This window comes from Leucopleurus acutus (assembly GCF_964270905.1).
Source record: "Leucopleurus acutus genome assembly, chromosome: 15".
Taxonomy (NCBI): Eukaryota; Metazoa; Chordata; class Mammalia; order Artiodactyla; family Delphinidae; genus Leucopleurus; species Leucopleurus acutus.
The window spans coordinates 66,815,213-66,841,849 of NC_139157.1; the positions used below are offsets into that span (position 1 = coordinate 66,815,213).

At 42.8% G+C, this 26,637-nt stretch overlaps 1 protein-coding gene across 4 annotated transcripts in view; it reads right to left on the reverse strand.

The window, feature by feature from the left end:
• Positions 1-795: 795 nt before the first annotated feature.
• The window catches only part of ANKRD6 (ankyrin repeat domain 6), a gene marked incomplete at its 3' end in the record, with an annotated part of 86,820 nt that continues 60,978 nt past the window's right edge, over positions 796-26,637 (reverse strand). For 2 of the 4 annotated variants that reach the window (XM_082855260.1, XM_082855258.1), the window contains 3 exons: positions 3,428-3,541; positions 2,599-2,725; positions 796-1,352 (listed from right to left, as the gene is read on the reverse strand). In XM_082855260.1, coding sequence (XP_082711386.1) covers positions 796-1,352; positions 2,599-2,725; positions 3,428-3,541 — 798 coding nt within the window. Of the gene's footprint in view, positions 1,368-2,598; positions 2,726-3,427; positions 3,542-26,637 lie in introns of all 4 variants that reach the window. The other 2 variants (XM_082855259.1, XM_082855257.1) reach the window with 1 other exon arrangement.

Genomic DNA, 26,637 nt, shown 5'->3' on the forward strand with positions numbered 1-26,637 from the left:
TGATCTGAATCTTTCTCGTTTGAGTTCATTGACATTCCCAGCGCTATTATTAGCCAATTAACCCATTATTTAAATACACTCCGACTTTTCAAAACATTTTACGATATAGTGGATCTTGTGACATCATGAAAATCCTTCTCCTCAAAGCTTCTTTGGTGAGTTTTCCCTGGTTAAGATGTCAGCATTTGGGGAACTATGAACTTGAGGGAGTTCAGCGTGTCTGTTACAGCTCTTACAGAAAGACACTGTCCAGGCACAGCAGGCATGTTGATATGAATGACTGCTTGACTTGAATGCACAGGGATTAATATTTTTTCTTGCTTTTCATTTACATTATTTCATATCCTGAATATTGGGGTTTAGGCTTACACATCCTTCAGTTTCTTAGCACAGCTCGCTTAATCTGAGCTTCTGAACTTCAGATGAACTTGAGCTGAGGTTTCAAATCTGTAATGAAACCTGAAACCAAGTGTCCCCTAGTTTCAGTCTAATTGTTGAAGTCTTCACAACTTCAGGGCATAGGAAGCATGTGTCTGGCACGTTTTAGAAATTAGTGATTTTTTTAAAAGGCAAGGTCTGCTATGTGTACAATAACTGACACCTCCAACATAGCTCTTCTGCAGCTGCAGGACCGGAAATCTTCAGGAATCCTTGCCCCCCGCCCTCCCCCACGGCATGCAGGATCCTAGTTCCCAGACCAGGGATCGAACCCCCGCCCCCTGCACTGGAAGCACAGTCAACCACTGGACCACCAGGGAAGTCCCAGGAATCCTTTCTCGTCCCACTTCCCAGGCCCTAGTTTTCCTTGTGTACCTTAGTCCTTAGTTTAGCAAGTTCCTCCTCTAAACTTTTAATGTGTTCCTCCAGCGTGGCCTTGTCTTGCTGGGCTTTCTGACTGGCTTGGCTTCGTGCTTCTTCAATCTTCCTTTCATACCACTTTTCCATCTGGGTGGAAACAGCCTCAAAGAAATACTGAGTGAGCTCCAGTGCTTGGGAGGTGTCCCGAGTATGAGGGGCAGTCTGCTCGCCACCTGCTGCTGGTGGCGGCTGTCCGCAGGTGGTGCTGGGTGCTGGCTGCTGGCCGCGGTGCCTCGTCTGCCCACTTTTCCCAGACTTCTTGGTTTGGGTGCCTCTGTCAACACAGGGCCCAGCCTGCGGGTCGCATTTGGCTGCCTCTTTCAAGGGTAACGAGGCTGTCTGGACCTTGACACTCCTCAGTCGGGAGCCTGTACAGTCCAAGGAAGACAGCTCCTGCTGGAGTCTGTGGGCGGCTGTGGAGCTGAGGGCCTTTTCCTTGGGCCTGACCACCTGAGGGGGGCTGTCAGAGGCTGCTACTGGACCTGCGGTCACCACTGACTGATCCACACCTGGTTTCGGAAGGAAAACAAAAGTGAGAGCCGAATCCGTGTTCATACAGTCACGTGGGCTGGCATTTGAGAGTCCCGGGAATCCTATAAACCAGCCTTCTCAACCATCACCCACCGTGTGCAACTTCTCCTGTCCTTCCCCTCCACTTCTCCCCTGATTATCAACCATCACCCACCGTGTGCAACTTGTGTCCTTCCCCTCCACTTCTCCCCTGATTATCATCTTGGCTTGTCAGGGCTTTCAGGGATGTTGCGTTAGACTCACTGGTGGCATCTAAGCCAAAAACGTTACTGGCCTTTCCTTTAGCCTGTCTCAACCTACAGTAAAGGGCTCTGGGTACCATTTCCTGATTGCTAAGGATGACACATCTCACTACTTGTCCTAAAACAGAATTGGGCATTTACTGATCAGAATCAATACCCCCATTCTCTAACTTCCGGGCCCTTTACAGACCATAGCCCCAGTTACTAGTTCCTTGATCCAAGCTCCCACTTGGAGAGGCGGTCCTATACCCATACCCAGAGCTCCATGACAAGTTCCATAATTAGTCCTAGCATGAAAAGTTTGCCCAGGATTTTCCCCACTGTTACGGGCACAAAGAAGATAAAACCACAAATACAGAGATGGCCTATGGTAACATGAAACACGTGACATATCAAAACCTCCCCATGGAGGTCTAATTACTAAGGCTATGAATCTCCTCAACTGATCATCATTGAGTGTAGCCACTGTAGCTAATGTAAAGATGCTCTGGCTCAAAGCATCTCTTATCCAGCCCCTGGGGCAGCTTTGATACATGAACTGTTTTTTAATGAGGCTGTACGGAGTTGGCCAAAGGTAGAAAAGGCTGATCAAGGACAAGAAAGGGAAAACAGTCACAAAGGCAGGGGCGAGTGCCCTTCTGAGACGACACATCCTTTCCTCACCCTCATCGTTGGGGTCCAACTCTGACACCATCAAGATTGCACTGCTATCACGGATCAACAATTCTTTTATTCCTTCATTCAAATATTCCTGAACACTTGAGTAGGAGTGCTTTATTGCTGTATAGGAACTGTGTATACAGTAGTGGGCAAAGCATGGTCCTTGCCCCTACAGAGTTCACATTACAATCCAGTGTTGCCCACAGCCCTGTCACACAGACTGCCTTCAGATGGAGAAGAGAACGCGACCGGGGGGTTTCATCACCTTTGGATGAAAGGGCTCTCTCTGCATGTTGGTGTCGGTTACCTGTGGAGGACTCGCAAGTGGATGGTGTGGATTTAGTCCTGGAGGCCCTAGAATCTCCAGAAAGCTTCAGCTCCAGATTCTGAATCTTTAACAGGCACCAAGTTTTTAATTCATCCACCAAGGACATCTAAAAAAAACCCCACAAGTTAGTACACAAATCATCAGGAGACTTTGATACATGGCTTATGAATTAAAACCTCAAGAATGTGGACTTTCCGACTGTGATAGGCTCTTTTCCGGACAAGCCCCAAAGTTTTGGATTACCCGCCTCCCACAGGCCACACGGCCTTCTCTGTTGGCCCTCTGAAGCCCAGGATTCACCCAGCGCCCAAGCCGATAGCTAACTATGATCTTCATTAAGCGACTTAGAGACTCCTTAGACGCCAACAGCCACAGCTTCCCACGGCTTCCACGCCAAGCACGTCTGGCTGCTAGGCGCACGAACTCACTCACATGCTCGCAAGTACTCATTTCACGTCTGCTGTCCGGGGTGGACCGCAAACTGCCTGAGGGCAGGAACCCAATCTTGTGCAGGCCCAGCAGGGGCGCGATACATAGCAGTGATCCAGGGCGGAGCTTGGCTTTCCAGCACGTTCTACAAACTGCCCCGCCTCCACCTCCGGCCAGCACATTCAGCGCCAACAGGAACCACACTCCAGGCTCCTTCCTACTGACTTCATTTCAGGTTATAAAAATGGCACGTGCTTTGACACCAACGCCTTTAGGGGATCTCGGCCTGGGAGTTTTCAGTGATGGGTCCGAGTCCCTTGACTCGGGGGGAAAAGAGTGGCAAGTGGCAAGGTCAGCACGGACAGATCCTGGTTTTCACCTGCCGTTTCTCTCCCTCGTGCTTCTCTGAGTCCGAGTGCTGCTGCAGGCGGTTCAGGCACTCCATCCTCTCTGCTGAGAGTCGCTCAACCATCAGCTTGTCCAGAACCCGCATCTAGGATTCAATGGGCGAAGGGCGAGTGACTGAGATGGTCTAAGGATGGGACCTGGCATCTTGACTCCTGAGGCGGGCGCAGGAGTACCAAAGCAAGACTCCTCAGCGGAGTCTTTTCCCGTGGCATTCAGGATTTTCCAGAATTCCTGAGCATGCTTTTGTGGAGGCCAAAGCTTCTTTTTCTCATTTAAAAGTCCAGAGGGGTTGAAGAGACTATACATACACAGTAAATAGACAACTTGAGCCAACACAGTCCTGGTAGGTAAAAAAGAATCTGTATGGGTCTTAGAACATTATTGCCAAGACTATTACTGCAAGGAAAAACTACGTCAAGGAGTATGGAGCTACCCCAACTCCCCTTATTAAAAAATTGTCTTTTTAATCCCCCTTCCCCTTTTTAAATGTCAGTGGCTGCCCAAGAGGAAATGAAAGAAGCTGAATACTCAGGGCTTTCATCCAGCTCTCCCAGTGAACAAATCCTCTTGGCCCTTCACTGAAAGTAGTCAAAGCACATGTGAAGAAGGTTGTGGACAGAGTTCAAAGGGATTGCTTCAAGGGACTTGGCGGTCCAATGGTTAGGACTCCTCACTTTCACTGCCAAGGGTGTGGGTTCAATCCCTGGTCAGGCACCACAAGCCGCATGGCCAAAACAAGCAAAAAAACAAAAAAAAGGGACTGTTTCAGGGAGTAAATGACTGTCACCTTCCAATCACGTGCCCCTGTGCTCCCCCAGCTGGACACTTCCTGTAGGGCTCTAACACCCAATGGGGCCACACTCCCACTGCCTGACAAGGGCCAAAGCAGAGAAGGGAACCGTTGTGAGCGGGAGCCAGCCATGGAGGGCTCAGCGGCAGCCTCCTCTCCTGTCAGGGACACAGCTGATGCTCCACACTCAGATGTCCATAATAAAAAGGCAGCAGCAGGTCTGCAGATGCGGCAAGCACCTCCTGCTTGGTTCCTCACGATTTTCTGTGAACTGCTCTTTGCCTGTTTTCTATGACTGGCCTTTTCCGCCACCTCCTGCCCGCCCTGCCCGGACGAATGGCTCGGCCAAGAGCACCCAAGTGGATACGCGAATGTGTTCCTGAGGCATGGCGGACAGGTCCGGGCATGCGCGCCTGACTCATGCTGGACCAGAGTCCTTCCCCTGAGATCTGGAATTAGGACTAAGATTCTACACATCCCAATCTGTCACCTTCTTTGAACCAAAGAGAGATCCTTGAGACATCCCAGCACTCACCTAACACATTCCTCTCTGGACCTGAGCTAGCTGAAGTGACGTTTTATTTACAAAACGGTCGTAACTAATCTATCATGGCTCAAAGATTTTTAAAATGGGTTTTCAATGAAATGCAAATAAAAAACCTTAAAAATTTCGCCAGTAAACAAGGAAGTAAAAATTAAATAGTCAAATGTCCTTAATCAATTGGGAAAAACTTAAAAAATGCTAAAATTAATGATGGCAGAAGTTGGAGGCTCAGACATGGCTGGTAGGATATAAATTGGTACAACATTTCAGTTAAGTAGCTTGCCAAAATTTATCAAGAGCCTTAAACATACTCTAAACTTTGGACCCAATTATCCTAATTCTGAGCAAATAAACTCACATGCAATCAAAAGTTTATGCACATAAATGTTCACAGCACTTATTTGAATGAAAACCTATAAGCAACTTCAGTGTCTAACAAAAGGAATGTTTAAATACATTATGTTGTATTAATATGCTGGAATACTATGAAGCCAAGGACATGGGAAAGTGCTCATGATATAAAATTCAGTAAAAAAAAAAAGCAGGAAGCAAAAGTATGTGTATACTAATCATTAGAGAAATACAAATCGAAACTACAATGAGGTATTGTACCTCACTGTACACCTCACACCAGTCAGAATGGCCATCATTAAAAAATCTACAAATAATAAATGCTGGAGAGGGTGTGGAGAAAAGGGGACCCTCTTGCACTGTTGGTGGGAATGTAAATTGATACAGCCACTATGGAGAACAGTATGGAGGTTCCTTAAAATACTAAAAATAGAACTACCATATGACCCAGCAGTCCCACTATTGGGCATATACCCTGAGAAAACCATAATTCAAAATGAGACACCTACCACAATGTTCACTGCAGCTCTATTTACAATAGCCAGGACATGGAAACAACCTAACTGTCCATCAACAGATGAATGGATAAAAAAGATGTGGCACATATATACAATGGAATAGTACTCAGCCATAAAAAGAAACGAAATTGAGTTATTTGTAGTGAGGTGGATGGACCTAGAGTCTGTCATACAGAGTGAAGTAAGTCAGAAAGAGAAAAACAAATACTGTATGCTAACATATATATATGGAATCTAAAGGAAAAAAAAATGGTTCTGAAGAACCTAGGGGCAGGACAGGAATAAAGATGGAGATGTAGAGAAGGGCCGTGAGGACACGGGGAGGGGGAAGGTAAGCTAGGACGAAGTAAGAGTGGCATGGACATATATACACTACCAAACGTAAAATAGACAGCTAGTTGGAAGCAGCCGCATAGCCCAGGGAGATCAGCTGGGTGCTTTGTGACCACCTAGAGGGGTGGGATAGGGAGGGTGGGAGGGAGATGCAAGAGGGAGGAGATATGGGGATACATGTATATGTATAGCTGATTCACTTTGTTATACAGCAGAAACTAACACACCATTGTAAAGCAATTATACTCCAATAAAGATGTTAAAAAAAAAAAGTATGTGTATATCTCTTTGCATAGAAACAGTACACTGCCATTAAAAAGCACACCGTAGCTCTACAAGTCTAAGAGGTACTACTAAATTAAAACATAAGCTGCAAGAAAAAGCATAGTATAGTTCCATTTTTGTTTAAAAAGAAAAATTAGTAAGGTTATATCTATAAAAGAAAAAACCTATGGGAAAATTCACAGTAATGGAAGGGATCTCTGGGGAGTGTCACTATGAAAATAGTTCTGTAGGTGGAATGTGGAATGTTTTTCCCAATGAACATGTGTTATTTTATAAGTTCTTAAAAGTCTTTCCCATTTAAAAACCTGTATCTGTCACACATTTCTTATTAATTACAAAGGGAAAGTATACCTTTACAATGGAAAGAGATGGTGGTTACCAGGTTAGCCAGATGAGACATCCTGACATTTATCTCTTCTGATGTGATGTAATTTGAACTTTACACAGTTAAATATGATGTATTCTTGCTGAAAATATTTAACCATTGGTCTCAAACTTTAGGTTTTTACCAGCATCACCTGGAGGTCCTATTAAAACACAGGTGGCAAAAAAAAAAAAAAAAAAAAAAAAAAACCACAGGTGGCTAGACCCTGCCCCCCCCCCGAGTTTTATTCACAGTTAAATTCAGTAGATTTGTAATGCGGCCCAAGAACTTGCATTTTTTCCCCACAAGTTCCCAAATGATGCTGCTGCTGCTGCTTTGGGGATGACACTTTGAGGATTACTGCTCTAGACCTAACGTTCAGAAATACAGGGATAGAGAAAGAAGTTAAATAACACCATGAAGAAACTATCAAATTCAGAATATAAAACATCCTATAAAACAAACAGCCTGGACTCTTTACAAAGTTAATATTATGGAAGAAAACAGAAACTGCAAGAAGCAACCAGGGACTGCTCTAGATGAAAAGAGACCACAGGGACCTAACACATAACATAAAAGCACAGAATATTCACTAGATGCTGGGCTGGAATTAAAAACAAAAACCAGCTATTAAAAAAAAACATGTTGAGACGTCCCTGGTGGTACAGTGGTTAAGAATCTGCATGCCGGCTTCCCTGGTGGCGCAGCGGTTGAGAGTCCGCCTGCTGATACAGGGGACACGGGTTCGTAACCCGGTCCAGGAAGATCCCACATGCCGTGGAGTGGCTGGGCCCGTGAGCCATGGCCACTGAGCCTGCACGTCCGGAGCCTGTGCTCTGCAACGGGAGAGGTCACAACAGTGAGAGACCCGCGTACCGCAAAAAAAAAAAAAAAAAAAAAAAAAAAGAATCTGACTGCCGAGTCCGTTGAAGATGGCGGAAGAGTAAGACGCAGAGATCACCCTCATCCTCACAGATACATCAGGAATACATCTACACGTGGACCTGCTCCTATAGAACACCCACTGAACGCTGGCAGAAGACCTCAGACCTCCCAAAAGGCAAGAAACTCCCCACATACCTGGGTAGGGCGAAATAAAACAGAAAAAACACACAAAAGAATAGGGACGGGACCTGCACCAGTGGGAGGGAGCTGTGAAGGAGGAAAGGTTTCCACACACTAGGAAGCCCCTTCACGGGCGGAGACTGAGAGTGGCGGAGCGGGGAAGCTTCGGCGCCACGGAGGAGAGCACAGCAACAGGGGTGCGGAGGGCAAAGCGGAGAGATTCCTGCACAGAGGATCGGTGCCGACCTGCACACACCAACCCGAGAGACTTGTCTGCTCACCCGCTGGGTCGGGCGGGGGCTGGGAGCTGAGGCTCGGGCTTCGGTTGGAGCGCAGGGAGAGGACTGGGGTTGGCGGCGTGAACACAGCCTGCAGGGGGTTAGTGCGCCACGGCTGGCCGGGAGGGAGTCCAGCAAGCAGTCTGGAGCTGCCGAAGAGGCAAGAGACTTTTTCTTCCCTCTTTGTTTTCTGGTGCACGAGGAGAGGAGATTAAGGGCGCCGCTTAAAAGAGCTCCAGAGACGGGCGCGAGCCGCGGCTAAAAGCGCGGACCCCAGAGACGGGCACGAAACGCTAAGGCTGCTGCCGCCACCAAGAAGCCTGTGTGCGAGCACAGGTCACTATCCACACCCCTCCCGGGAGCCTGTACAGCCCGCCACGGCCAGGGTCCCGGGATCCAGGGAAAACTTCCCCGGAAGAATGCACAGCGTGCCTCAGGCTGGTGCAACGTCACGCTGGTCTCTACCGCCGCAGACTCGCCCCGCACTCCGTACCCCTCCCTCCGCCCAACATGAATGAGCCAGAGCCCCCGAGTCAGCTGCTCCTTTAACCTCGTACTGTCTGAGCGAAGAACAGACGCCCTCAGGCGACCTACACGCAGAGGCGGGGCCAAATGCAAAGCTGAACCCCTGGGAGCTGTGCGAACAAAGAAGAGAAAGGGAAATCTCTCCCAACAGCCTCAGGAGCAGCGGATTAAAGCTCCACAATCAACTGATGTGCCTGCATCTGTGGAATACCTGAATACAAAACGAATCAACCCAAATTGAGGAGGTGGACTTTGGGGGCAAGATATATTATTTTTCCCCTTTTTCTATTTTTGTGAGTGTGTATGTGTATGCTTCTGTGTGAGATTTTGTCTGTATAGCTTTACTTTCACCATTTGTCCCAGGGATCTGTCTGCCTTTTTTTTTTAACTTTTAAAAACTTTTTTCTTAATAATTATTTTTTATTTTACTAACTTTATTTTACTCTATTTTATTTTATCCTCTTTTATTCTATTTTATCCTCTTTTATTCTATTTTATTTCCCTTTTATACTGAGCCGTGTGGATGAAAGGCTCTTGGTGCTGCAGCCAGGAGTCAGTGCTGTGCCTCCGAGGTGGGAGAGCCAAATTCAGGACACTGGTCCACAAGAGACCTCCCAGCTCCACATAATAACAAACGGCGAAAATCTCCCAGAGATCGCCATCTCAATACCAGCACCCAGCTTCACTCAACGACCAGCAAACTACAGTGCTGGACATCCTATGCCAAACAACTAGCAAGACAGGAACACAACCCCACCCATTAGCAGAGAGGCTGCCTAAAATCATAATAAGGCCACAGACACCCCAAAAAAAACCAACAGACATGGACCTACCCACCAGAAAGACAAGATCCATCCTCATCCACCAGAACACAGGCACTACTCGCCCCCACCAGGAAGCCTACACAACCCACTGAACCAACCTCAGCCACTGGGGACAGACACCAAAAACAACGGGAACTACGAGCCTGCAGCCTGCAAAAAGGAGACCCCAAACACAGTAAGATAAGCAAAATGAGAAGACAGAGAAACACACAGCAGATGAAAGAGCAAGATAAAAACCCACTAGACCTAACAAATGAAGAGAAAATAGGCAGTCTACCTGAAAAAGAATTCAGAATAATGATAGTAAAGATGATCCAAAATCTTGGAAATAGAATAGACAAAATGCAAGAAACATTTAACAAGGACCTAGAATAACCAAAGATGAAACAAGCAATGATGAACAACACAAGAAATGAAATTAAAAATACTCCAGAACGGATAATTAGATCCCACTTTCCTCAACATAATGAAGGCCATATATGACAAAACCACAGCCAACATCGTCCTCAGTGGTGAAAAACTGAAACCATTTCCACTAAGATCAGGAGCAAGTAAAGGTTGCCCACTCTCACCACTCTTATTCAACATAGTTTTGGAAGTTTTAGCCACAGCAATCAGAAGAGAATTAAAAGGAATCCAAATCGGAAAAGAAGAAGTAAAGCTGTCACTGTTTGCACATGACACGATACTATACATAGAGAATCCTAAAGATGCTCCCAAAAGACTACTAGAGCTAATCAATAAATTTGGTAAACTAGCAAGATACAAAATTAATGCACAGAAATCTCTGGCATTCCTATACACTGATGACGAAAAACCGGAAAGTGAAATCAAGAAAACACTCCCATTTACCACTGCAACAAAAAGAATAAAATATCTAGGAATAAACCTACCTAAGGAGACAAAAGACCTGTATGCAGAAAATTATAAGACACTGGTGAAAGAAATTAAAGATGATACAAGGGATTCCCTGGTGGTGCAGTGGTTGAGAGTCCGCCTGCCAATGCAGGGGACATGGGTTCGTGCCCCGGTCCGGGAAGATCCCACATGCCACGGAGCGGTTAGGCCCGTGAGCCATGGCCGCTGAGGCTGCGCATCCAGAGCCTGTGCTCCGCAATGGGAGAGGCCACAACAGTGAGAGGCCCACATACCGCAAAAAAAAAAAAAAAGATGATACAAACAGATGGAGAGATATACCATGTTCTTGGATTGGAAGAATCAACATTGCGAAAATGACTCTACTACCCAAAGCAATCTACAGATGCAATGCAATCCCTATCAGACTACCACCGGCATTTTTCACAGAACTAGAACAAAAAATCTCACAATTTGTATGGAAACACAAAAGACCCCGAATAGCCAAAGCAATCTTGAGAACGAAAAACGGAGCTGGAGAAATCAGGCTCCCTGACTTCAGACTATACTACAAGGCTACAGTAATCAAGACAGTATGGTACTGGCACAAAACCAGAAATATAGATCAAAGGAACAGCATAGAAAGCCCAGAGATAAACCCACACACATATGGTCACCTTACCTTTGATAAAGGAGGCAGGAATGTACAGTGGAGAAAGGACAGCCTCTTCAATAAATGGTGCTGGGAAAACTGGACAGGTACAGGTACAAGTATGAGATTACATCACTCCCTAACACCATACACAAAAATAAGCTCAAAATGGATTAAAGACCTATATGTAAGGCCAGAAACTATCAAATTCTTACAGGAAATCATAGGCAGAACACTCTATGACATAAATCACAGCAAGATCCTTTTTGACCCACCTCCTAGAGAAATGGAAATAAAAACAAAAATAAACAAATGGGGCCTAATGAAACTTCAAAGCTTTTGCACAGCAAAGGAAACCATAAACAAAACCAAAAGACAACCCTCAGGACGGGAGAAAGTATTTTCACATGAAGCAACTGACAAAGGATTAATCTCCAAAATTTACAAGCAGCTCATGCAGCTCAATAACAAAAGAACAAACGACCCAATCCAAAAATGGGCAGAAGACCTAAATAGACATTTCTCCAAAGAAGATATACAGACTGCCAACAAACACATGAAAGGATGCTCAACATCATTAATCAGTAGAGAAATGCAACTCAAAACTGCAATGAGGTAGCATCTCACACCAGTCAGAAGGGCCACCATCCAAAAATCTAGAAACAATAAATGCTGGAGAGGGTGTGGAGAAAAGGGAACCCTCTTGCACTCCTGCTGGGAATGTGAATCGGTACAGCCACTATGGAGAACAGTATGGAGGTTCCTTAAAAAACTACAAATAGAACTACCATATGACCCAGCAATCCCACTATTGGGCATATACTGAGAAAACCATAATTCAGAAAGAGTCACGTACCAAAATGTTCATCGCAGCTCTATTTACAATAGCCCAGAGATGGAAACGACCTAAGTGTCCATCATCGCATGAATGGATAAAGAAGATGTGGCACATATATACAATGGAATAGTACTCAGCCATAAAAAGAAATGAAATTGAGCTATTTGTAATGAGGTGGATGGACCTAGAGTCTGTCATACAGAGTGAAGTTAAGTCAGAAAGAGAAAGACAAATGACATATGCTAACACATATATAGGGAATTTAAGGAGAAAAAAATGTCATAGAGAACCTAGGGGTAAGATAAGAATAAAGAAAGACCTACTAGAGAACAGACTTGAGGATATGGGGAGGGGGAAGAGTAAGCTGTGACAAAGTGACAGAGTGGAACGGACATATATACACCACCAAACGTAAAATAGATAGCTAGTGGGATGCAGCCGCGTAGCACAGGGAGATCAGCTCGGTCCTTTGTGACCACCTAGAGGGTTGGGATAGGGAGGGTGGGAGGGAGGGAGACGCAAGAGGGAAGAGATATGGGAACGTATGTATATGTATAACTGATTCACTTTGTTATAAAGCAGAAACTAACACACCGTTATAAAGCAATCATACTCCAATAAAGAGGTAAAAAAAAAAAAACGGAAAAAGGAGAAGTAACAACTGATATTGCAGAAATACACACAGGATCACGAGAGATTACAAGCAACTCTATGCCAATAAAATGGACAACCTGGAAGAAATGGACAAATTCTTAGAAATGCACAACCTGCCAAGACTGAATCAGGGAGAAATAGAGAATATGAACAGCCCGATCACAAGCACTGAAATTGAAACTGTGATTAAAAATCTTCCTAACAAACAAAAGCCCAGGACCAGATGGCTTCACAGGCGAATTCTATCAAACATTTCGGGAAGAGTTAACACCTATCCTTCTCAAACTCTTCCAAAATATAGCAGATGGAGGAACACCCCCAAACTCATTCTACGAGGCCACCATCACCCTGATACCAAAACCAGACAAAGATGTCACAAAGCAAGAAAACTACAGGCCAATATCACTGATAAACATAGATGCAAAACTCCTCAACAAACTACCAGCAAACAGAATCCAGCAGCACATTAAAAGGATCATACACCATGATCCAGTGGGGTTTATTCCAGGAATGCAAGGATTCTTCAACAGACGCAAATCAATCAATGTCATACACCATACTAACAACCTCAAGGAGAAAAGCCATACGCTCACGTCAACAGATGCAGAGAAAGCTTTCGACAAAATTCAACACCCATTTATGATAAAAACCCTGCAGAAGGCAGGCACAGAGGGAACTCTCCTCAACATAATAAAGGCCATATATGACAAAACCACAGCCAACATCGTCCTCAGTGGTGAAAACCTGAAACCATTTCCACTAAGATCAGGAGCAAGTAAAGGTTGCCCACTCTCACCACTCTTATTCAACATAGTTTTGGAAGTTTTAGCCACAGCAATCAGAAGAGAATTAAAAGGAATCCAAATCGGAAAAGAAGAAGTAAAGCTGTCACTGTTTGCACATGACACGATACTATACATAGAGAATCCTAAAGATGCTCCCAGAAGACTACTAGAGCTAATCAATGAATTTGGTAAAGTAGCAGGATACAAAATTAATGCACAGAAATCTCTGGCATTCCTATACACTGATGATGAAAAACCTGAAAGTGAAATCAAGAAAACACTCCCATTTACCACTACAACAAAAAGAATAAAATATCTAGGAATAAACCTACCTAAGGAGACGAAAGACCTGTATGCAGAAAATTATAAGACACTGGTGAAAGAAATTAAAGATGGTACAAACAGATGGAGAGATATACCATGTTCTTGGATTGGAAGAATCAACATTGTGAAAATGACTCTACTACCCAAAGCAATCTACAGATGCAATGCAATCCCTATCAGACTACCACCGGCATTTGTCACAGAACTAGAACAAAAAATCTCACAATTTGTATGGAAACACAAAAGACCCCGAATAGCCAAAGCAATCTTGAGAAAGAAACACGGAGCTGGAGGCATCAGGCTCCCTGACTTCCGACTATACTACAAGGCTACAGTAATCGAGACAGTATGGTACTGGCACAAAACCAGAAATATAGATCAAAGGAACAGCATAGAAGGCCCAGAGATAAACCCACGCACATATGGCCACCTTACCTTTGATAAAGGAGGCAGGAATGTACAGTGGAGAAAGGACAGCCTCTTCAATAAATGGTGCTGGGAAAACTGGACAGGTACAGGTACAAGTATGAGATTAGATCACTCCCTAACACCATACACAAAAATAAGCTCAAAATGGATTAAAGACCCACATGTAAGGCCAGAAACTATCAAACTCTTAGAGGAAACCATAGGCAGAACACTCTATGACATAAATCACAGCAAGATCCTTTTTGACCCACCTCCTAGAGAAATGGAAATAAAAACAAAAATAAACAAATACGACCTAATGAAACCTCAAAGCTTTTGCAGAGCAAAGGAAACCATAAACAAGACCAAAAGACAACCCTCAGAACGGGAGAAAGTATTTTCACATGAAGCAACTGACAAAGGATTAATCTCCAAAATTTACAAGCAGCTCATGCAGCTCAATAACAAAAGAACAAACGACCCAATCCAAAAATGGGCAGAAGACCTAAATAGACATTTCTCCAAAGAAGATATACAGACTGCCAACAAACACATGAAAGGATGCTCAACATCATTAATCAGTAGAGAAATGCAACTCAAAACTGCAATGAGGTAGCATCTCACACCAGTCAGAAGGGCCACCATCCAAAAATCTAGAAACAATAAATGCTGGAGAGGGTGTGGAGAAAAGGGAACCCTCTTGCACTCCTGCTGGGAATGTGAATCGGTACAGCCACTATGGAGAACAGTATGGAGGTTCCTTAAAAAACTACAAATAGAACTACCATATGACCCAGCAATCCCACTACTGGGCATATACCCTGAGAAAAACATAATTCAAAAAGAGTCATGTACCAAAATGTTCATCGCAGCTCTATTTACAATAGCCCAGAGATGGAAACGACCTAAGTGTCCATCATCGCATAAATAGATAAAGAAGACGTGGCACATATATACAATGGAATAGTACTCAGCCATAAAAAGAAACGAAATTGAGCTATTTGTAATGAGGTGGATGGACCTAGAGTCTGTCACACAGAGTAAAGTTAAGTCAGAAAGAGAAAGACAAATGCCATATGCTAACACATATATAGGGAATTTAAGGGGAAAAAAATGTCATAGAGAACCTAGGGGCAAGATAGGAATAAAGACAGACCTACTAGAGAACGGACGTGAGGATATGGGGAGGGGGAAGAGTAAGCTGTGACAAAGTGACAGAGTGGCATGGACATATATACACCACCAAACGTAAAATAGATAGCTAGTGGGAAGCAGCCGCGTAGCACAGGGAGATCAGCTCGGTGCTTTGTGGCCACCTAGAGGGTTGGGATAGGGAGGGTGGGAGGGAGGGAGACGCAAGAGGGAAGAGATATGGGAACGTATGTATATGTATAACTGATTCACTTTGTTATAAAGCAGAAACTAACACACCGTTATAAAGCAATCATACTCCAATAAAGAGGTTAAAAAAAAAAAAAAAACGGAAAAAGGAGAAGTAACAACTGATATTGCAGAAATACACACAGGATCACGAGAGATTACAAGCAACTCTATGCCAATAAAATGGACAACCTGGAAGAAATGGACAAATTCTTAGAAATGCACAACCTGCCAAGACTGAATCAGGGAGAAATAGAAAATATGAACAGCCCGATCACAAGCACTGAATTTGAAACTGTGATTAAAAATCTTCCTAACAAACAAAAGCCCAGGACCAGATGGCTTCACAGGCGAATTCTATCAAACATTTCGGGAAGAGTTAACACCTATCCTTCTCAAACTCTTCCAAAACATAGCAGAGGGAGGAACACTCCCAAACTCCTTCTACGAGGCCACCATCACCCTGATACCAAAACCAGACAAAGATGTCACAAAGCAAGGAAACTACAGGCCAATATCACTGATAAACATAGATGCAAAACTCCTCAACAAACTACCAGCAAACAGAATCCAGCAGCACATTAAAAGGATCATACACCATGATCCAGTGGGGTTTATTCCAGGAATGCAAGGATTCTTCAACAGACGCAAATCAATCAATGTCATACACCATACTAACAACCTCAAGGAGAAAAGCCATACGCTCACGTCAACAGATGCAGAGAAAGCTTTCGACAAAATTCAACACCCATTTATGATAAAAACCCTGCAGAAGGCAGGCACAGAGGGAACTCTCCTCAACATAATAAAGGCCATATATGACAAAACCACAGCCAACATCGTCCTCAGTGGTGAAAACCTGAAACCATTTCCACTAAGATCAGGAGCAAGTAAAGGTTGCCCACTCTCACCACTCTTATTCAACATAGTTTTGGAAGTTTTAGCCACAGCAATCAGAAGAGAATTAAAAGGAATCCAAATCGGAAAAGAAGAAGTAAAGCTGTCACTGTTTGCACATGACACGATACTATACATAGAGAATCCTAAAGATGCTCCCAGAAGACTACTAGAGCTAATCAATGAATTTGGTAAAGTAGCAGGATACAAAATTAATGCACAGAAATCTCTGGCATTCCTATACACTGATGATGAAAAACCTGAAAGTGAAATCAAGAAAACACTCCCATTTACCACTACAACAAAAAGAATAAAATATCTAGGAATAAACCTACCTAAGGAGACGAAAGACCTGTATGCAGAAAATTATAAGACACTGGTGAAAGAAATTAAAGATGGTACAAACAGATGGAGAGATATACCATGTTCTTGGATTGGAAGAATCAACATTGTGAAAATGACTCTACTACCCAAAGCAATCTACAGATGCAATGCAATCCCTATCAGACTACCACCGGCATTTGTCACAGAACTAGAACAAAAAAATCTCACAATTTGTATGGAAACACAAAAGACCCCGAATAGCCAAAGCAATCTTGAGAAAGAAACACGGAGCTGGAGGAATCAGGCTCCCTGACTTCCGACTATACTACAAGGCTACAGTAATCGAGACAGTATGGTACTGGCACAAAACCAGAAATATAGATCAAAGGAACAGCATAGAAGGCCCAGAGATAAACCCACGCACATATGGCCACCTTACCTTTGATAAAGGAGGCAGGAATGTACAGTGGAGAAAGGACAGCCTCTTCAATAAATGGTGCTGGGAAAACTGGACAGGTACAGGTACAAGTATGAGATTAGATCACTCCCTAACACCATACACAAAAATAAGCTCAAAATGGATTAAAGACCCACATGTAAGGCCAGAAACTATCAAACTCTTAGAGGAAACCATAGGCAGAACACTCTATGACATAAATCACAGCAAGATCCTTTTTGACCCACCTCCTAGAGAAATGGAAATAAAAACAAAAATAAACAAATACGACCTAATGAAACCTCAAAGCTTTTGCAGAGCAAAGGAAACCATAAACAAGACCAAAAGACAACCCTCAGAACGGGAGAAAGTATTTTCACATGAAGCAACTGACAAAGGATTAATCTCCAAAATTTACAAGCAGCTCATGCAGCTCAATAACAAAAGAACAAACGACCCAATCCAAAAATGGGCAGAAGACCTAAATAGACATTTCTCCAAAGAAGATATACAGACTGCCAACAAACACATGAAAGGATGCTCAACATCATTAATCAGTAGAGAAATGCAACTCAAAACTGCAATGAGGTAGCATCTCACACCAGTCAGAAGGGCCACCATCCAAAAATCTAGAAACAATAAATGCTGGAGAGGGTGTGGAGAAAAGGGAACCCTCTTGCACTCCTGCTGGGAATGTGAATCGGTACAGCCACTATGGAGAACAGTATGGAGGTTCCTTAAAAAACTACAAATAGAACTACCATATGACCCAGCAATCCCACTACTGGGCATATACCCTGAGAAAAACATAATTCAAAAAGAGTCATGTACCAAAATGTTCATCGCAGCTCTATTTACAATAGCCCAGAGATGGAAACGACCTAAGTGTCCATCATCGCATAAATAGATAAAGAAGACGTGGCACATATATACAATGGAATAGTACTCAGCCACAAAAAGAAACGAAATTGAGCTATTTGTAATGAGGTGGATGGACCTAGAGTCTGTCACACAGAGTAAAGTTAAGTCAGAAAGAGAAAGACAAATGCCATATGCTAACACATATATAGGGAATTTAAGGGGAAAAAAATGTCATAGAGAACCTAGGGGCAAGATAGGAATAAAGACAGACCTACTAGAGAACGGACGTGAGGATATGGGGAGGGGGAAGAGTAAGCTGTGACAAAGTGACAGAGTGGCATGGACATATATACACCACCAAACGTAAAATAGATAGCTAGTGGGAAGCAGCCGCGTAGCACAGGGAGATCAGCTCGGTGCTTTGTGGCCACCTAGAGGGTTGGGATAGGGAGGGTGGGAGGGAGGGAGACGCAAGAGGGAAGAGATATGGGAACGTATGTATATGTATAACTGATTCACTTTGTTATAAAGCAGAAACTAACACACCGTTATAAAGCAATCATACTCCAATAAAGAGGTTAAAAAAAAAAAAAACGGAAAAAGGAGAAGTAACAACTGATATTGCAGAAATACACACAGGATCACGAGAGATTACAAGCAACTCTATGCCAATAAAATGGACAACCTGGAAGAAATGGACAAATTCTTAGAAATGCACAACCTGCCAAGACTGAATCAGGGAGAAATAGAAAATATGAACAGCCCGATCACAAGCACTGAATTTGAAACTGTGATTAAAAATCTTCCTAACAAACAAAAGCCCAGGACCAGATGGCTTCACAGGCGAATTCTATCAAACATTTCGGGAAGAGTTAACACCTATCCTTCTCAAACTCTTCCAAAACATAGCAGAGGGAGGAACACTCCCAAACTCCTTCTACGAGGCCACCATCACCCTGATACCAAAACCAGACAAAGATGTCACAAAGCAAGGAAACTACAGGCCAATATCACTGATAAACATAGATGCAAAACTCCTCAACAAACTACCAGCAAACAGAATCCAGCAGCACATTAAAAGGATCATACACCATGATCCAGTGGGGTTTATTCCAGGAATGCAAGGATTCTTCAACAGACGCAAATCAATCAATGTCATACACCATACTAACAACCTCAAGGAGAAAAGCCATACGCTCACGTCAACAGATGCAGAGAAAGCTTTCGACAAAATTCAACACCCATTTATGATAAAAACCCTGCAGAAGGCAGGCACAGAGGGAACTCTCCTCAACATAATAAAGGCCATATATGACAAAACCACAGCCAACATCGTCCTCAGTGGTGAAAACCTGAAACCATTTCCACTAAGATCAGGAGCAAGTAAAGGTTGCCCACTCTCACCACTCTTATTCAACATAGTTTTGGAAGTTTTAGCCACAGCAATCAGAAGAGAATTAAAAGGAATCCAAATCGGAAAAGAAGAAGTAAAGCTGTCACTGTTTGCACATGACACGATACTATACATAGAGAATCCTAAAGATGCTCCCAGAAGACTACTAGAGCTAATCAATGAATTTGGTAAAGTAGCAGGATACAAAATTAATGCACAGAAATCTCTGGCATTCCTATACACTGATGATGAAAAACCTGAAAGTGAAATCAAGAAAACACTCCCATTTACCACTACAACAAAAAGAATAAAATATCTAGGAATAAACCTACCTAAGGAGACGAAAGACCTGTATGCAGAAAATTATAAGACACTGGTGAAAGAAATTAAAGATGGTACAAACAGATGGAGAGATATACCATGTTCTTGGATTGGAAGAATCAACATTGTGAAAATGACTCTACTACCCAAAGCAATCTACAGATGCAATGCAATCCCTATCAGACTACCACCGGCATTTGTCACAGAACTAGAACAAAAAATCTCACAATTTGTATGGAAACACAAAAGACCCCGAATAGCCAAAGCAATCTTGAGAAAGAAACACGGAGCTGGAGGCATCAGGCTCCCTGACTTCCGACTATACTACAAGGCTACAGTAATCGAGACAGTATGGTACTGGCACAAAACCAGAAATATAGATCAAAGGAACAGCATAGAAGGCCCAGAGATAAACCCACGCACATATGGCCACCTTACCTTTGATAAAGGAGGCAGGAATGTACAGTGGAGAAAGGACAGCCTCTTCAATAAATGGTGCTGGGAAAACTGGACAGGTACAGGTACAAGTATGAGATTAGATCACTCCCTAACACCATACACAAAAATAAGCTCAAAATGGATTAAAGACCCACATGTAAGGCCAGAAACTATCAAACTCTTAGAGGAAACCATAGGCAGAACACTCTATGACATAAATCACAGCAAGATCCTTTTTGACCCACCTCCTAGAGAAATGGAAATAAAAACAAAAATAAACAAATACGACCTAATGAAACCTCAAAGCTTTTGCAGAGCAAAGGAAACCATAAACAAGACCAAAAGACAACCCTCAGAACGGGAGAAAGTATTTTCACATGAAGCAACTGACAAAGGATTAATCTCCAAAATTTACAAGCAGCTCATGCAGCTCAATAACAAAAGAACAAACGACCCAATCCAAAAATGGGCAGAAGACCTAAATAGACATTTCTCCAAAGAAGATATACAGACTGCCAACAAACACATGAAAGGATGCTCAACATCATTAATCAGTAGAGAAATGCAACTCAAAACTGCAATGAGGTAGCATCTCACACCAGTCAGAAGGGCCACCATCCAAAAATCTAGAAACAATAAATGCTGGAGAGGGTGTGGAGAAAAGGGAACCCTCTTGCACTCCTGCTGGGAATGTGAATCGGTACAGCCACTATGGAGAACAGTATGGAGGTTCCTTAAAAAACTACAAATAGAACTACCATATGACCCAGCAATCCCACTACTGGGCATATACCCTGAGAAAAACATAATTCAAAAAGAGTCATGTACCAAAATGTTCATCGCAGCTCTATTTACAATAGCCCAGAGATGGAAACGACCTAAGTGTCCATCATCGCATAAATAGATAAAGAAGACGTGGCACATATATACAATGGAATAGTACTCAGCCATAAAAAGAAACGAAATTGAGCTATTTGTAATGAGGTGGATGGACCTAGAGTCTGTCACACAGAGTAAAGTTAAGTCAGAAAGAGAAAGACAAATGCCATATGCTAACACATATATAGGGAATTTAAGGGGAAAAAAATGTCATAGAGAACCTAGGGGCAAGATAGGAATAAAGACAGACCTACTAGAGAACGGACGTGAGGATATGGGGAGGGGGAAGAGTAAGCTGTGACAAAGTGACAGAGTGGCATGGACATATATACACCACCAAACGTAAAATAGATAGCTAGTGGGAAGCAGCCGCGTAGCACAGGGAGATCAGCTCGGTGCTTTGTGGCCACCTAGAGGGTTGGGATAGGGAGGGTGGGAGGGAGGGAGACGCAAGAGGGAAGAGATATGGGAACGTATGTATATGTATAACTGATTCACTTTGTTATAAAGCAGAAACTAACACACCGTTATAAAGCAATCATACTCCAATAAAGAGGTTAAAAAAAAAAAAAAAACGGAAAAAGGAGAAGTAACAACTGATATTGCAGAAATACACACAGGATCACGAGAGATTACAAGCAACTCTATGCCAATAAAATGGACAACCTGGAAGAAATGGACAAATTCTTAGAAATGCACAACCTGCCAAGACTGAATCAGGGAGAAATAGAAAATATGAACAGCCCGATCACAAGCACTGAATTTGAAACTGTGATTAAAAATCTTCCTAACAAACAAAAGCCCAGGACCAGATGGCTTCACAGGCGAATTCTATCAAACATTTCGGGAAGAGTTAACACCTATCCTTCTCAAACTCTTCCAAAACATAGCAGAGGGAGGAACACTCCCAAACTCCTTCTACGAGGCCACCATCACCCTGATACCAAAACCAGACAAAGATGTCACAAAGCAAGGAAACTACAGGCCAATATCACTGATAAACATAGATGCAAAACTCCTCAACAAACTACCAGCAAACAGAATCCAGCAGCACATTAAAAGGATCATACACCATGATCCAGTGGGGTTTATTCCAGGAATGCAAGGATTCTTCAACAGACGCAAATCAATCAATGTCATACACCATACTAACAACCTCAAGGAGAAAAGCCATACGCTCACGTCAACAGATGCAGAGAAAGCTTTCGACAAAATTCAACACCCATTTATGATAAAAACCCTGCAGAAGGCAGGCACAGAGGGAACTCTCCTCAACATAATAAAGGCCATATATGACAAAACCACAGCCAACATCGTCCTCAGTGGTGAAAACCTGAAACCATTTCCACTAAGATCAGGAGCAAGTAAAGGTTGCCCACTCTCACCACTCTTATTCAACATAGTTTTGGAAGTTTTAGCCACAGCAATCAGAAGAGAATTAAAAGGAATCCAAATCGGAAAAGAAGAAGTAAAGCTGTCACTGTTTGCACATGACACGATACTATACATAGAGAATCCTAAAGATGCTCCCAGAAGACTACTAGAGCTAATCAATGAATTTGGTAAAGTAGCAGGATACAAAATTAATGCACAGAAATCTCTGGCATTCCTATACACTGATGATGAAAAACCTGAAAGTGAAATCAAGAAAACACTCCCATTTACCACTACAACAAAAAGAATAAAATATCTAGGAATAAACCTACCTAAGGAGACGAAAGACCTGTATGCAGAAAATTATAAGACACTGGTGAAAGAAATTAAAGATGGTACAAACAGATGGAGAGATATACCATGTTCTTGGATTGGAAGAATCAACATTGTGAAAATGACTCTACTACCCAAAGCAATCTACAGATGCAATGCAATCCCTATCAGACTACCACCGGCATTTGTCACAGAACTAGAACAAAAAAATCTCACAATTTGTATGGAAACACAAAAGACCCCGAATAGCCAAAGCAATCTTGAGAAAGAAACACGGAGCTGGAGGAATCAGGCTCCCTGACTTCCGACTATACTACAAGGCTACAGTAATCGAGACAGTATGGTACTGGCACAAAACCAGAAATATAGATCAAAGGAACAGCATAGAAGGCCCAGAGATAAACCCACGCACATATGGCCACCTTACCTTTGATAAAGGAGGCAGGAATGTACAGTGGAGAAAGGACAGCCTCTTCAATAAATGGTGCTGGGAAAACTGGACAGGTACAGGTACAAGTATGAGATTAGATCACTCCCTAACACCATACACAAAAATAAGCTCAAAATGGATTAAAGACCCACATGTAAGGCCAGAAACTATCAAACTCTTAGAGGAAACCATAGGCAGAACACTCTATGACATAAATCACAGCAAGATCCTTTTTGACCCACCTCCTAGAGAAATGGAAATAAAAACAAAAATAAACAAATACGACCTAATGAAACCTCAAAGCTTTTGCAGAGCAAAGGAAACCATAAACAAGACCAAAAGACAACCCTCAGAACGGGAGAAAGTATTTTCACATGAAGCAACTGACAAAGGATTAATCTCCAAAATTTACAAGCAGCTCATGCAGCTCAATAACAAAAGAACAAACGACCCAATCCAAAAATGGGCAGAAGACCTAAATAGACATTTCTCCAAAGAAGATATACAGACTGCCAACAAACACATGAAAGGATGCTCAACATCATTAATCAGTAGAGAAATGCAACTCAAAACTGCAATGAGGTAGCATCTCACACCAGTCAGAAGGGCCACCATCCAAAAATCTAGAAACAATAAATGCTGGAGAGGGTGTGGAGAAAAGGGAACCCTCTTGCACTCCTGCTGGGAATGTGAATCGGTACAGCCACTATGGAGAACAGTATGGAGGTTCCTTAAAAAACTACAAATAGAACTACCATATGACCCAGCAATCCCACTACTGGGCATATACCCTGAGAAAAACATAATTCAAAAAGAGTCATGTACCAAAATGTTCATCGCAGCTCTATTTACAATAGCCCAGAGATGGAAACGACCTAAGTGTCCATCATCGCATAAATAGATAAAGAAGACGTGGCACATATATACAATGGAATAGTACTCAGCCATAAAAAGAAACGAAATTGAGCTATTTGTAATGAGGTGGATGGACCTAGAGTCTGTCACACAGAGTAAAGTTAAGTCAGAAAGAGAAAGACAAATGCCATATGCTAACACATATATAGGGAATTTAAGGGGAAAAAAATGTCATAGAGAACCTAGGGGCAAGATAGGAATAAAGACAGACCTACTAGAGAACGGACGTGAGGATATGGGGAGGGGGAAGAGTAAGCTGTGACAAAGTGACAGAGTGGCATGGACATATATACACCACCAAACGTAAAATAGATAGCTAGTGGGAAGCAGCCGCGTAGCACAGGGAGATCAGCTCGGTGCTTTGTGGCCACCTAGAGGGTTGGGATAGGGAGGGTGGGAGGGAGGGAGACGCAAGAGGGAAGAGATATGGGAACGTATGTATATGTATAACTGATTCACTTTGTTATAAAGCAGAAACTAACACACCGTTATAAAGCAATCATACTCCAATAAAGAGGTTAAAAAAAAAAAAACGGAAAAAGGAGAAGTAACAACTGATATTGCAGAAATACACACAGGATCACGAGAGATTACAAGCAACTCTATGCCAATAAAATGGACAACCTGGAAGAAATGGACAAATTCTTAGAAATGCACAACCTGCCAAGACTGAATCAGGGAGAAATAGAAAATATGAACAGCCCGATCACAAGCACTGAATTTGAAACTGTGATTAAAAATCTTCCTAACAAACAAAAGCCCAGGACCAGATGGCTTCACAGGCGAATTCTATCAAACATTTCGGGAAGAGTTAACACCTATCCTTCTCAAACTCTTCCAAAACATAGCAGAGGGAGGAACACTCCCAAACTCCTTCTACGAGGCCACCATCACCCTGATACCAAAACCAGACAAAGATGTCACAAAGCAAGGAAACTACAGGCCAATATCACTGATAAACATAGATGCAAAACTCCTCAACAAACTACCAGCAAACAGAATCCAGCAGCACATTAAAAGGATCATACACCATGATCCAGTGGGGTTTATTCCAGGAATGCAAGGATTCTTCAACAGACGCAAATCAATCAATGTCATACACCATACTAACAACCTCAAGGAGAAAAGCCATACGCTCACGTCAACAGATGCAGAGAAAGCTTTCGACAAAATTCAACACCCATTTATGATAAAAACCCTGCAGAAGGCAGGCACAGAGGGAACTCTCCTCAACATAATAAAGGCCATATATGACAAAACCACAGCCAACATCGTCCTCAGTGGTGAAAACCTGAAACCATTTCCACTAAGATCAGGAGCAAGTAAAGGTTGCCCACTCTCACCACTCTTATTCAACATAGTTTTGGAAGTTTTAGCCACAGCAATCAGAAGAGAATTAAAAGGAATCCAAATCGGAAAAGAAGAAGTAAAGCTGTCACTGTTTGCACATGACACGATACTATACATAGAGAATCCTAAAGATGCTCCCAGAAGACTACTAGAGCTAATCAATGAATTTGGTAAAGTAGCAGGATACAAAATTAATGCACAGAAATCTCTGGCATTCCTATACACTGATGATGAAAAACCTGAAAGTGAAATCAAGAAAACACTCCCATTTACCACTACAACAAAAAGAATAAAATATCTAGGAATAAACCTACCTAAGGAGACGAAAGACCTGTATGCAGAAAATTATAAGACACTGGTGAAAGAAATTAAAGATGGTACAAACAGATGGAGAGATATACCATGTTCTTGGATTGGAAGAATCAACATTGTGAAAATGACTCTACTACCCAAAGCAATCTACAGATGCAATGCAATCCCTATCAGACTACCACCGGCATTTGTCACAGAACTAGAACAAAAAAATCTCACAATTTGTATGGAAACACAAAAGACCCCGAATAGCCAAAGCAATCTTGAGAAAGAAACACGGAGCTGGAGGAATCAGGCTCCCTGACTTCCGACTATACTACAAGGCTACAGTAATCGAGACAGTATGGTACTGGCACAAAACCAGAAATATAGATCAAAGGAACAGCATAGAAGGCCCAGAGATAAACCCACGCACATATGGCCACCTTACCTTTGATAAAGGAGGCAGGAATGTACAGTGGAGAAAGGACAGCCTCTTCAATAAATGGTGCTGGGAAAACTGGACAGGTACAGGTACAAGTATGAGATTAGATCACTCCCTAACACCATACACAAAAATAAGCTCAAAATGGATTAAAGACCCACATGTAAGGCCAGAAACTATCAAACTCTTAGAGGAAACCATAGGCAGAACACTCTATGACATAAATCACAGCAAGATCCTTTTTGACCCACCTCCTAGAGAAATGGAAATAAAAACAAAAATAAACAAATACGACCTAATGAAACCTCAAAGCTTTTGCAGAGCAAAGGAAACCATAAACAAGACCAAAAGACAACCCTCAGAACGGGAGAAAGTATTTTCACATGAAGCAACTGACAAAGGATTAATCTCCAAAATTTACAAGCAGCTCATGCAGCTCAATAACAAAAGAACAAACGACCCAATCCAAAAATGGGCAGAAGACCTAAATAGACATTTCTCCAAAGAAGATATACAGACTGCCAACAAACACATGAAAGGATGCTCAACATCATTAATCAGTAGAGAAATGCAACTCAAAACTGCAATGAGGTAGCATCTCACACCAGTCAGAAGGGCCACCATCCAAAAATCTAGAAACAATAAATGCTGGAGAGGGTGTGGAGAAAAGGGAACCCTCTTGCACTCCTGCTGGGAATGTGAATCGGTACAGCCACTATGG